The 13,456-nt window shown below is 47.6% G+C and overlaps 1 protein-coding gene across 1 annotated transcript; it reads left to right on the top strand.

Moving 5' to 3' along the window:
- Positions 1-10,016: 10,016 nt before the first annotated feature.
- LOC138998356 (glutaredoxin-1-like) lies at positions 10,017-10,603 on the top strand. The gene has a single exon (XM_070400433.1). It carries the CDS (start codon positions 10,032-10,034, stop codon positions 10,368-10,370), a length of 339 nt encoding a protein of 112 aa, XP_070256534.1. The 5' UTR covers positions 10,017-10,031; the 3' UTR covers positions 10,371-10,603.
- Positions 10,604-13,456: the final 2,853 nt, after the last annotated feature.

Here is a 13,456-nt window from a genome sequence, read left to right as displayed (position 1 = left end):
TTGAGGGTCCCCACTGGGATGCCTGGCCAGCCTGAGCAAGGGGCTGATGGCTGTTTGCAGGCTGGCCATGGCCCCGGGCAACCCAGGCTCCCAGACCTTCCTTGAGTGGAGGCCACAGCGGCTGGAAGCAGGTATCTGGGATTTATTTATCTTCTATAATTGAAACTTTGTAGCCTTGAGGGGAGCCCACAGCCATCCAGGGCAGGTGGGAAGCTTGGCTTCCTCCATTGTCAGAGGTAACCCAAGTCTCCTGTTCACTCCAGCTCTATGGACACCACCATCTTGGTTGGGTTTATTTGCATACTCACTCCTGATTGGCGTGGCTTCTGAGTGTAGTGGAGGTATGGTCAATTTTCATGTTTCTCTTTTATTAGATACTAGAGGCCCGGTGCACGAAATTCGTGCACTGGGGGGAGGGGGCCCCTCAGCCTGGCCTGCACCCTCTCCAATCTGGGACTCCTTAGGGGATGTCAGACTGCCTGTTTAGGCCCGATCCTTTACCAGCAGCCGGACATCCCTCTCGCAACTCAGGACCGCTGGCTCTTAACCACTTACCTGCCTGCGTGCCTGCCTAATTTCCCCTAACCACTCTGTTTGCCAGCCTGATCACCCCCAACTGCTGGCCTGATCACCCCCAACTGCCTCCCCTGCCAGCCTGTTTGCCCCCAACTACCCCCTGCCACCAGCCTGATTGCTCCCAACTGCCCCTCCCTCACCAGCCTGATTGGGGTTGGGGGGCCGATTGGGGGTGGGGCTGGCCATGGGGAGGGGCTGTGGTTGGTGGGTTGGGCAACCACCCCCCCAAATGGGTTGGGGGGTGGCAATCAGGGCCAGTGGCCTGGGGGAAGAGCCATGGGTGGTTGGGCAGCCAGCCCTGCCCCTGATTGTGGTGGGGGTAGGGGGGCAATCTGGGGTGGGGCTGGGCAAGGGGAGAGGCTGCAGGAGATTGGCTGGCCAGCCCTGCCCCCTATTGGAGTGGGGGGATCAAGGGTGGGGCCAACCTGGGGAGGGGCTGCAGGACATTGGCCGCCCAGCCCTGCCCCCTCTTGAGGTGGGGGGGTGCAATCAGGGGAAGATAGCCACGGGGAGGGGCTGTGGGCCTATTGTGGTGGGGCAGGTTGGTCAAGAATGTGGCTGGCGGGGGGGGTTGGGGGGGTGGGAAGAGAGGGGGTATTTGGCCAGCCGGCCTGCTCTTTTTTTTTTTTTTTGGCAACTCCACAATTTTAATTTGTGGTGCCTATGCTATGTCTGAAAAAGACCTTCTTCCCCTGCCCAGGAGAGCGATGGGGAGGGGGCAGCAAAAAATAGAAGACATCCCTCCCTATTGCACACAGACCCTATATACATGCTCACCTGGCCCAGGCCGGCGGGATGCTTGGCACATTCTAGGATCCCTGCTCAGGGCCTGGAGGGGTGACTGGTGGCAGCACACGTGAGAGGGGACCTCTGGGTGACCACTCTGGTCCTGGCTACTGGTCTTGGCACTTCCTGGTCCCCAGTTCCTTTCTGGTCCTGCCTGCAGCCTTGGTCCCCCTACCTGGCCTCAGATGGCCCCCTTGGCTCCTGGGAGCTCTGTCCTCCCCTCCTAACCTGGAGATCTCAAGGAAGGTTATGGCTTCTCAGAGACTCCTCGACAGCCCTATCACTCATGTTCACACAGGGAAGGGGTGCATGTGGCAAAAGCAGCTGTATAAATGCGGGTGCAGGAGCAAGTCCTCCGGGGTCACTTGGACAATTTGCTGATGACGCAGATCAGGGCCACATTTTCATCCTTGAGGCGCTGGTTGTCAGCTCGGAGATTGGACAGGCCCTTCAGCTCCTCTTCCAGCTCAGCGGCCTTGCACTCCAGGGCCCTGCACTCAAATCTCGCCTGCACTGGCCCGCCTCTCTGCAAAGTGCTCTTGCCTCTGCATGGTGCATTCCAGCTCCACCTTGAGCTGCTCCAGCCGCAGCATGGTCTGGGTCAGGGCCTCACGAAATCTCTCATTCTCAATGTGCAGCTTTTCGTAGAGTTTCCTGAAGCTCCCCCAGGCTCTTCCAATTTTGGCTGGGGTTTGGGGTTTAGGTCCTGCTGCCTCTGGAGGGGAAGAGCTGGATTCTGGGCTGATGTCCACTGGCTTCACCTTCTCACCCTTCACAGGCCCTCTCCTCTCATTGCCAACTCTGCGGTGCTCCCTGGAGGCCTGTGGTCCCTGTCCCTGCCCCTCAGGCACCTCTACTCTCTGGGCAGGGCCATCAGAATTCTTAACCCCAGGGACTCGGGGCTGCCAGGAAGGGTCCAGGCTCTGAGCACCCTGCTCTCCATGTGGATGGGAGAGTCTGATCAGGGGAAGGCCTGCAGGGGGGAGGGGCTGCAAGGTTGGCTGCTGGCCCCCTGATCAGGCAGTGTGCTGCTACAGTGGGCATCATAGCGACTGGCCCAATCAGGGCCATGTTCTGCCTGCTCACCACTCCCCAGTCCCAACATGGCCTCCACTGCCCGGCTATCAGGCCTTTGGGATCACCAGCTCAGGGCGCCTGCTTTCCCACAGGCCTCAGGGGCTCAGGCCTGTGGGAAAGCAGGCGCTGGTGATTTCACCTGCATGAGTGTTCGCCAACCATCAGCTGATGGAAAGCACTGCCCGCTTGGGGCCGCTCAAACCTGAACGGGCAGGTCGGGGGCACTGCCACCACTGCTATTGCCACTGCCACTGCTGCTGCTGGGGCTTGAGGCACTGACTGAGGCTGCCAGGCATGCCCCTGACCTGCCCGCCCCAGTTGGGTAGCACATGGGATGCGCCAGCGGGCAGATCACTGCTGCCGCCTGGCCGGTAGCACAGCGGATACCCGGGTGGGTACCCGATAGCTGCGGCCCCACCGCCAGCCCCAGGACCCGGCAGGAGGCCCGGATGAGGGCGGAGCAGGTGCGGAACACCCTGGTCCCACCTGCCAGCCCCAGGTCCCCCGCGGGAGGCCCGGATGAGGGTAGAGCAGGTTCGGTCCCACCCGCCAGCCCCGGGTCCCCCGCAGGAGGCCCGGATGAGGGTAGAGCCGGTTCGGTCCCACCCGCCAGCCCCGGGACCCCCTCGGGAGGTCCGCATGAGGGCGGAGCGGGTTCGGTCCCACCCGCCAGCCCCAGGTCCCCCGCGGGAGGCCCGAATGAGGGTGGAGCGGGTTCAGTCCCACCCGCCATCCCCAGGTCCCCCGCGGGAGGCCCGGATGAGGTCGGAGCGGGTTCGGTCCCACCCGCCAGCCCCGGGTCCCCCGCGGGAGGCCCGGATGAGGGTGGAGCGGGTTCGGTCCCACCCGCCAGCCCCGGGTCCCCCGAGGGAGGCCCGGATGAGGGTGGAGCGGGTTCGGTCCCACCCGCCAGCCCCGGGTTCCCTGGGGGAGGCCCGGGTGAGGGCAGGGACTTCTGCCGCCAGCCCTGGATGGAGGGGAGCTGGCGGTTGGCACTGTCTGCCCGCCCCCAGTATGCAAATTAGCCGCCATCTTGGCTGGTGGTTAATTTGCATATCTATCTAATTAGCCAATGGGAAGGGTAGCGGTTGTACGCCAATTACCATGTTTCTCTTTTATTAGTGTAGAAGCTTTTTAAAAATTCTTTATTGTTTGAAATATTACATATATTACTACATTTGTCTCCTTCATCTTCCATTGGCTTCTCCCTGGCCACTCCCACTCCCAAGCACATGCCCTAACCTCCCTAGAGTCTGTGTACATTGGTACTGCTTATATGCATGCACACAAGTCCTTTGGTTGATCTCTAACCCACCCCTCCAACTCCCTGCCTTCCCTCTGAAGTGTGTTGATCTGTTCGAGGCTTCTATGTCTCCGAATCTATTTTTTTCATCAATTTATGCTGTTCATTATATTCCACAAATGATGAGGTCATGTGATGCTGGTTCTTTTCCTAGTCAGGGCACATACATGTGTTGCAGGCTTAATTCCCAGTGTGGGGTTAGAGTCGTGCAGGAGGCAACTAATCAGTGATTTTCTCTCACATTGATTTTTTCATCTCTCCCTTTCCCTTCCACTCTCTAAAATCAATAAAAAATATTTTAAATGTATATACATATATGCACAGCCCATGGACATATACAATAATGTGGTGTGGGCCTAGAAGCAGTGGGGGCAGGGTAGAGGGAGAAAAAGGGGGAAATTGGGAACATCTGTAATAGAGTGAACAATAAAAAAGATTAGTGTGCACAGTAAGTGTGTCTCCATGTTTGGGTGTAGACCCATGAACCAAGATATCGTTGGTTTGATTCCAGGTCAACACACATGCCCAGGTTGGGGGTTCCATCCCAGTAGAGGGAGTGCTGGAGGCAGCTGGTCAATGACTCTCTCTCATCATTGATATTTCTTCCTCTCTCTTTCTCTCAAAAAGTCAATAAAGACATTTAAAAAATGGATAGTGTTAAGATTGAGTTGACTCAACAGAGGCAAAGTGAGTGTGGGTCATCAGGTTTTCTTCCAAGTCTTGTGAGCAAAATCATGCCTTGTTCTGTCTTTATACAGGATGTCCCAGGCATAACTTTTAGGAAATAGGAACCAGCCTGGAACTGGCCTGCTTCAGCTTGGCATTATAGTGTTTGAGTTCTTGACTTCATGCACAAAATATTTTACAACACGAGTTCAGAGATTTTGAGGGAATATTTATTAAAGCTGGGCATAATGAAGAAAAAACTGGGGCTTAGGATAGAACAAGGAACAGCAGAGAGATGAGGTTGGGCTCCTTTGGCTCCTAGAAACATTGTGGGAAATAAATGAGCATAAGGGGCCTGCTGTTAGCTCACTGGGAAATCAGAGAAAAGAAGGCCTTGAGCATCAGTTCAGGGGGTTAGCCTGGGATGAGCTATCGCTGCTCATTGCTGCCCCAGTTGCAGGTTGAGCGAGATCCCTTAAAGCAGCAGTTCTCAGCCCTGACCAGTTTGGCTCAGTGGATAGAGTGTTGGCCTGTGGACTCAAGAGTCCCAGGTTCGATTCCCGTCAAGGGCATGTACCTTGGTTACAGGCCCATCCCCAGTGGGGGGTGTGCAGGAGGCAGCTGATCAATGTTTCTCTCCCATTGATGTTTCTCTCTATTCCTCTACTTTCCTCTATGTAAAAAATCAATAAAATATATATTTTTTAAAAGCAGTGGTTCTCAACCTGTGGGTCGTGACCCCTTTGAGGGTCGAACGACCCTTTCACAGGGTTGTAGGGTGCAGCTATAGGGTTAAGCCTCAGACTAACCTGTTGGCAAAGCCACAAACAAGTCCCAGCTTAGAGGGCAAAGTCCTCTTCACATAATTAGGCTTGACCTTACCACGCTCCCTAGATCTTACCTGGGTAGCTAATGGGTTGTGGGAGGTGCAGCAAGTGCTTCCAAAACAAGTGAAACTCACAAGAACATTGTAACTATGGTGACCACTACCTTGTTTACCTCTGGCTGTAAAGTAAAGGCTCAGCTTGCCTCTGGATCTCTCTTTGTGGCCTCAGCCAAGCACAGGAAGATTCACCTAGACCCAGCTTACTCTCTCTGTCTGTCATCTCTTCATTCCTCACCGCCCTCACTCAGGCTCTCGAACCCTTGGCTAGGCTGGCTCGGCTCATGTGGCGCCCAATGCAGGGCCTGAGTTCGGGGGAACTGCAGTTGTCAGGTGAAAGGATGCTCCAGTGAAGCGAAGCACATGCAGAAAACAAGAAGGAAGCTAAGGAGCGAAGTTTAGTGATATAACTAGGTGTAAAACATGGGAAATTCAGGATCTTAGCAAAAGAATTTATACGAATCCATGCTTAAGGCTATGCTCCAAACACGGGCTGTTCTGTGAGGTATCAACAGCTCTTCTATTTTTAAGTAAAACCTGCACATGGTTGTCTGAGGAAGGAAAGGTAAATGTAGAGGCATGGGAAGAGGTAGGCCCAAGAAGTCTTATCCTTAACCCCGCTGCAGCCTTTACCAGCCAGCTCAGAAAACCTTTCTCATGCCACCCCTGGAATTGGAGGATTAGCAAGTTCTCCCTGGGGTGCTAGATCAGGACTCAGGTAATAGCAGAAAGCACCTATCCTACTCTTTTTTAAAAAATATGTTTTATTGATTTTTTTACAGAGAGGAAGGGAAGAAGAATAGAGAGTTAGAAACATCAATGAGAGAGAAACATCGATCAGCTGCCTCCTGCACACTCTCCACTGGAGATGTGCTCGCAACCAAGGTACATGCCCTTGACTGGAATCGAACCCGGGACTCTTGAGTCCGCAGGCCGATACTCTATCCACTGAGCAAAACCGGTTAGGGCAATCCTACTCTTAAAATGGATATGAGAAAGCATTTGGGGTTTTTCTTTTTAATGCCTGTTTTGGAATGAGTAAATGGATTTTACTTAATTTTAAAACAACAAAGTTAAGTCTTGACACAAAAAGAAAAACTAACAGTTTGACTCAGTTAAGGTTTTATTTTGAAGTGCTAAAGCTCAAAAGTAGAACCAATTCACCATAAAAATGTAAAGCTGCATAATTTGCAACTTTTTAAGTTAAAGTAGGAAAACACAGAGGAGTATGTATGTTTATATGTATCTAGGAATCCAGAGCTATTTCTTCAGGTTTCATCATACCTTGTTTAGTAGCCTATTCTTCTAATGAGTTCTTACCCCATTTAACTGAGTTAAAATAAGCTGTCTTATTGAGTCTTCATGTGATATCTTCTGATTTAACATTTTGGAGCACCTGACAGCATTACCAGGGATGAGGAAGATTGCAGTAGCAAGCTCTAAAATGTATACCCTTTTATAAATGGTCAGAATTCCATCAACTATAACATTCTTTATGAATGGTCAGAATTCCATCAATATAAACCTTTTTTATAAAAGGGGGGAACGGGGGAGAAGAATGTTCTATATTTTATAATGCAGAGGTTTGTACAGTGCCTGAAAGGCATCAGGCCTCCTGTAAAATAGCTCTGCTGGGTAGCCCGGTGGAAGGATGCAAAAACCAGACAAGAGTTTTATCAGATCTAGTAATGATGTGGGGAAGAGGTTGTGTTTGTATCTTTCCAGAGGAGCAGCACAGCCAATTTGGGTACCAGAGCATTAAGTTCGTCACCACAAAGGACCCAGAGAAGCTCCTTGTCCCATCGCTCACAAGACTGAAAGTTGCCCCAATGACAGCAATACACAAAAGGAAGATGACGAAGGCTACACAAGGGACTGAGGTGCCAACATGGGGTCAGCTGAAGAAGTTAACAACTGAGGCCCAGCAGATGGTAGGAAAACAAGATGTGGGAGCTACTCCCTCAATCATGTTTCTGGCTATGCTAGCATAGGTTAGCTGCCAGTCTTCTGCAAAGTCTTGTGCAGCCAAGTCCAAGGACTGTGAGTGAATCAGCAAAAGAAACTTTCATTTAGCAGAAACTCACTTATTGCTCTTTTGCACCGGCATTGTTTCATTATTCTTACTAGTTTTAAAAATGTTAACACATTAGCATTGTTTTGTTAATAGCCAGAGCTTTATGTTTAAGTTTTAAAATGTTAACATGTCTGTAGTTTGGGTTTTGCATTGGCATTGTTTTGTTATTGTTTTAATAGCCAGAGTTTTGTTCTTGGTGCTTAAGTTTTATTTTCATCATAGTAGCTTAAAAATAAAAAAGAGGGGAAACCAAGATGGTGGCACAGGTAAACACCGGAAATTGCTGCCTCCCACAACAACTTCAAAAATACAACTAAAAGACAGAACGAACATCATCCAGAACAACAGGAAGGCTGGCTCAGTGGAAATTCTACAACTAGAAGGAAAGAGAAAAGCACACTGAGACTTAGAGGAGCTGCAAAAGTAATGTGCAGAGGTAGGGAGGCTCTGGCGTGCTCGGAAAGGGGCGGGCACCTGAGGATTTGGCTGTCTTTTTGCATCAGGAGGGAGTCACAAGCTCCCGACTGCTCTGAACTCCGGTACCGGGAAGTCTCTGGAGACCCAGGGCTCATACGGGGAGAAACTGGACTGTCTGGCAGTAGGCAGAACTCGGAACGTGAGGGTGGCTTTCCCTCAGAGATGCTTGCAGCAATTACTGGGACACTGAGACTCGCGGCCCCTTAGGGCAGCCCTGGTGAAAGAAATAGACTTACAGGTCCAGGAAGCGCAGAGAACCCCAAACAAAAGGAATCCAAAGAGGACCACACCAAGACACATCATAATTAAAATGCCAAGAGCAAAAGACAAAGAGAGAATCTTAAAAGCAGTAAGAGAAAAAAAGTCAGTTACCTACAAGGAAGTACCCATATGACTGTCAGCTGATTTCTCAACAGAAACCATGCAGGCCAGAAGAGAGTGGCAAGAAATATTCAAAGTGATGAATAGCAAGAACCTACAACCAAGATTACTTTATCCAGCAAAGCTATCATTCAGAATTGAAGGTCAGATAAAGAGCTTCACAGATAAGAAAAAGCTAAAGGAGTTCATCACCACCAAACCAGCATTATATGAAATGCTGAAAGGTATTCTTTAAGAAGAGGAAGAAGAAAAAGGAACTCTTACCATTTGCCACAGCATGGATGGAACTAGAGAGCATTATGCTAAGTGAAATAAGCCAGTCAGAGGAGGATAAATACCACATGATCTCACTCATTGGTGGAATATGGTGAACAACATAAACTGATGAACAAGGACTGATCCAGAGACAGAGAGGCATTGATTGGACTGTTGGGCCTTAGAGGGAAGGTAGGGGAGGGTGGCGGTAGGGGGGAAAGATCAACCAAAGGACTTACATGCAGGCATATAGGTCTAATCAATGGACACGGACAACAGAGGGGTGAGGGCATGAGCGGGGGGGTGGGGTGGGGAAGGGGGTGACGTGGGGATAAGAACACATATGTAATATCTTAATCAATAAAAACTATACTAAAAAATAAATCAAATGAGAATTGTTTACAAAAAATAAAAATAAAAAAAGAGGGAGAATTAGGGCATGGCTATAGGGTTAAGCCTTGGACTGACCTGTTGGCAAAGCCCCAACTTAGAGGGCACAGTCCCAACTTAGAGGGCACAGTCCTCTTAGCAAAATTTGGCTTGACGTTATGGCCCTCCCTAGATGTTATCTGGGAAGCTAATGGGTTGTGGGAGGTGCAGCAAGTGCTGCCAAAACAAGTGAAACTCACAAGAACATTGTAACTATGGTGACCACTACCTTGTTTACCTCTGGCTTTAAAATAAAGTCTCAGCATGCCTCTGGATCTCTCTCTGTGGCCTCAGCCCGGCACAGGAAGACCCACCTAGACCAGCCGTGGGCAAACTACGGCCCACGGGCCAGATCTGGCCCGTTTGAAATGAATAAAACTAAGAAAAAAAAAAAGACCGTACCCTTTTATATAATGATGTTTACTTTGAATTTATATTAGTTCACACAAACATTCCATCCATGCTTTTGTTCTGGCCCTCCGGTCCAGTTTAAGAACCCATTGTGGACCTCGAGTCAAAAACTTTGCCCACCCCTGACCTAGACCCAGCTTATTCTCTTTGTCATTTCTCCATCCTTTCGCCACCCTCACTCAGGCTTTCAAACCCTTGACTGAGGTGGCTCAGCACACCTGTGTTTTCTTAACTGTGTGTTGCTGTGTGTGTTCCCATCAAGGTTTTACTGGTGTCTACAGTGTGGGTCCCTGTGAGCCTGGCCATAAGCTCTGCACCTGAGTGCCCACTATAGGTTGTGAGTACTCTGTACCTGAGTGTTTCCCTGCTTCAATTGTCTGTCTGTTTACCTCTGAGTCTGACTAATGACTAACGAGTTTGCTGACCACTGTCCTAGACTCTCTGAAATCAATAAAAATATTTTTAATGTATTTTAAATCAATTATATGTAAATCAAAGTTTAAAGGAATGTTTAAAACTTGCCATTTCCCAATTATTTTAATATTTTATTGTGAATGTTATTGAAGGTTATTTGTTGCTACTGCATCAGTATGTTGAAAATAAAATATGAAAACTCTTCCTCCAGGGAGGTTCCTTTAAATGAGGGCCAGCTAGCTGACTGGGCCTCCGTTCTTACTCCGGAGCGGTACCTGCCCAGGAGGCTCCCCGCCAGGATGCAGCCCACCTGCACGGCCGAGGAGTTTGTGGACAGCCACATCAAGCCTGGGAGGATGGTGCTGTTCATGAAGCCCACCTGCCCCTTCTGCAATCGGGCCGAGGAGCTCCTCTGCCAGTACCCCTTCAAAAGAGATTCATTGGTAATTGTGGATATCACCGTCACCAGGAACACAGAGAGGATTCAAGATTATTTCCAACAGCTCACAGGAGCCAGAACGGTACCTCGAATCTTTATTGGTAAAGAGTGTATAGGTGGATGCAGTGAACTACAAGAGATGGATAGAAGTGGGGAACTGATGGTGCGGCTAAAAGAAATGGGAGCTCTAACGCCGTAATTACAGAGCAGACCCAGGCTGATGTCTCCCTTGAGAGTTGGATGGCATTGTGAATGGTGGCAGCACTTCTGGTGGATGGATCTGGGGCAACCTTTACCCAGCAACTGATTACTTAATCTTCTGAAATATCTAAACCAAAAAATGGGAGAGTTCTCAGCAAAAACAGGCTTTTCTTCTTTCAACTCTATTGAAAGTGAACCCACTTGCCACAAACCACAGGTCTGAGATGGTGGATGGACTTCTCGGGTTTCTTCCGGATTGGCCCATGGAATAGACCATGACAAGTTATAGCTCAGGATTCCCTCATTGACCCAAAAAAGTTATTTCTCTTTTGCACGTGGTTCTTACTATCGTTCGTGTGCCAGGACTCCTACCCTGGGCCAGTCACATAAAGCATCTGACATCGCTCAGCACCAGAGTCCCAGAGGACCAACACGCCCAGTGGCCAGCTTCAGAGCACATCAGAGCAGGATACAATTAGCCTCACAAGCGGCATATCCAAAGAGATATCTAGGCAGGCACCAGAACATGCTGAGATGAATTGCACTCCACCTGGTCAACACCTGTCAGCAGCTCATAGACTACACTGTAGGCGGGTACACTGTAGTCCCAGCCAACTAGCCTGAGCATCGACTCAATACATGCATGGGCCAATAGCCATCAAGAATCAACTACCACAGGAAGGTTCACATAAAACACACGGGACATCCCTGGAGCACTCAACTCAGGTGATCAAGAAGACCTTGCCACTGGGTTCCATAGGACACCGACTACACAAAGCCACACTACCAAGACCTGGATCCTAATACAAAGAAACAAACACACAGAGGCAGCCAAAATGCAAAGAAATATGCCCCAAATTTAAGAACAGGAGAAACATCCAGAAAAAATGCTAAACAAAGTGAAGGCAAGCAATATTCCAGATACAGCATGTTTTAAAAAAATGTTTGTAAGGATGTTAATAGAAGTTAGGCGATGAATGGATGAAATCAGTGGGACTTGAAAACTGGTAGTAGGCATGAAAAAGAACATTTAAGCTATATAAAAGATCCCGTCAGAAATAAAGAGTACAATCTCTGAAATGAAGAATACACTACAGAAAATAAATAGTTGGATGAAGCAGAGAATCAAATTAGTGACTTGGAAGACAAGGTCAGAGAAGACAAAAGCATCAAAAAGAAAACTTTTAAAAATGAGGACTGTTTAAGGGACTTTTGGGACAACAGGAAACATTAACAACATCCACTTTATAGGAGTACAAGGAGAAAAGAAAGATTAAGGGACTACAGTCTATTAAAAGAAATAATGACCGAACACTTCCCTAACCTGGTGAAGGAAGAGACACACAAGTCCACTAAGCCCAGAGTCCCAAACAAGATGAACCCAAAAAGGCCCGACACCAAGACACATCATAAATAAAATGACAAAGATAAAAGACAGGACATTTTAAAAGCAACAAAATAAAGATGGTCAGTTACCTAAAAGGGAGGTCCCATAAGATTGTCAGCTTGTTTCTCTACAGAAACATACCGTGCCAGTAGGGATTGGCACAAAATATTCAAAGTAATGAAAAGCCTCGGACCTTCAACCAAGACTACTTTACTCAGCAAGGCTATCATTTAAAATTGATGGAGAAATAAAGAGCTTCCCAGACAAGAAACAGAAAAAGAGGTGTATTACCACCAAACCATTATTACAAGAACTATCAAGAAGGAATCAAAGGGAAACAGAGTTAAAAGAATAAAACATATCTATGAATAATCACTTTAAATGTAAGTGGCTTAACTGCTGCAATTAAAAGACATGGCAGCTGAATCGATATGAAAACAAGAACCATATATATGCAGTCAACAAGAGACCTACCTCAGAATGAAAGATATACAGACAAAAAGCAAGGAGATGGCAAAAGATATTTCATGCAAATACAAATGAAAAAAAAAAAGCTGGGGAGGTAATACCTATAACTGACAAAATAGACTTTAAAACAAAGGCTATAGCCCTAACCGGTTTGGCTCATTGGATAGAACGTCAGCCTGTGGACTGAAGGATCCCAGGTTCGGTTCCCGTCAAGGGCATGTACCTTGGTTGCAGGCACATCCCAGTGGGGGCTGTGCAGAAGGTAACTGATCTGATGTTTCTATCTCTCTGGCCCTCTCCCTTCCTCTCTGTAAAAAACCAATGGAAATTGTTTAAAAACAACAACAAAGGCTATATTGATCGATAAGGAAGGATACCACATAATGATAAAGAGAGCAATCCAACAAGAGGATTTAACCCTTGCAAATATGTGTTTCCACAACATAAGAGCAAGTAAATGTGTAAATCAAATCCTGATGTACATAAATGGAGAGGTCAACAATAAGAGAGTCATAGTAGGGGATTTTAACATGCCCTTGGCATCAATGGCTGGATCTTCCACACAGAAAATGAAGAAGGAAAGAGTGGCCTTAAATAGCACACTAGATCAAATGGATTTAATTGGTATCTTCAGAGCATTTCACCCTGAAGCAATAGAATATACATTCTTTTTAAGTGGACGTTCAACATTATCCAGATAGACCACATGTTAGGGCACAAAAACAGTCTCAGTAAATTTAAGAAGATTGAAATCATATCAAGGAACTTTTCTGATAATAACTATATAAAACTAGAATTAGAAAAAACTGATCTACAAGTGATCTATTACTGAATTGTACACACCTAAAACCATCCTGCCCTGATAAATTTATTAACAGAGAAATAAAAGCAATGAAAAGCAATATATATATATATATCTGGAGATACATGGTGGTGAGAATTGCTGTCAATATACTTAATGTATACTTAACTGTGGTTAAAACTCTAAATCTCATATTTATTTGACCACAATAAAAATGAGTAATTATAGGATTTAAAAGAAAGAAAAAACTGTAAAACAGAGAAAGTCTTGGAGGCTAATTAACATGTTACTAAACAATGAGTGGTTAACAATGAGATCAAGGAAATAGTGAAATAATACCTTGAAACACATGGAAATGAGAGCACAACAATCCTAACTCTATGGAGGACAGCATAAGCAATCCCAAGAGGGAAATTCATAACATTAC

This window comes from Myotis yumanensis, unplaced genomic scaffold, assembly GCF_028538775.1.
Source record: "Myotis yumanensis isolate MYYU_CA2020_CCGP unplaced genomic scaffold, mMyoYum1.0.hap1 SCAF_20, whole genome shotgun sequence".
NCBI lineage: Eukaryota > Metazoa > Chordata > Mammalia > Chiroptera > Vespertilionidae > Myotis > Myotis yumanensis.
Note: the sequence above shows the minus strand (reverse complement) of the source record. Positions and strands in the feature narration are given on the sequence as shown.

Coding starts and splice junctions, on each gene's coding strand:
- LOC138998356 (XM_070400433.1), top strand. CDS start 10,032: ATGCAGCCCACCTGCACGGCCGAGGAGTTTGTGGACAGCCACATCAAG.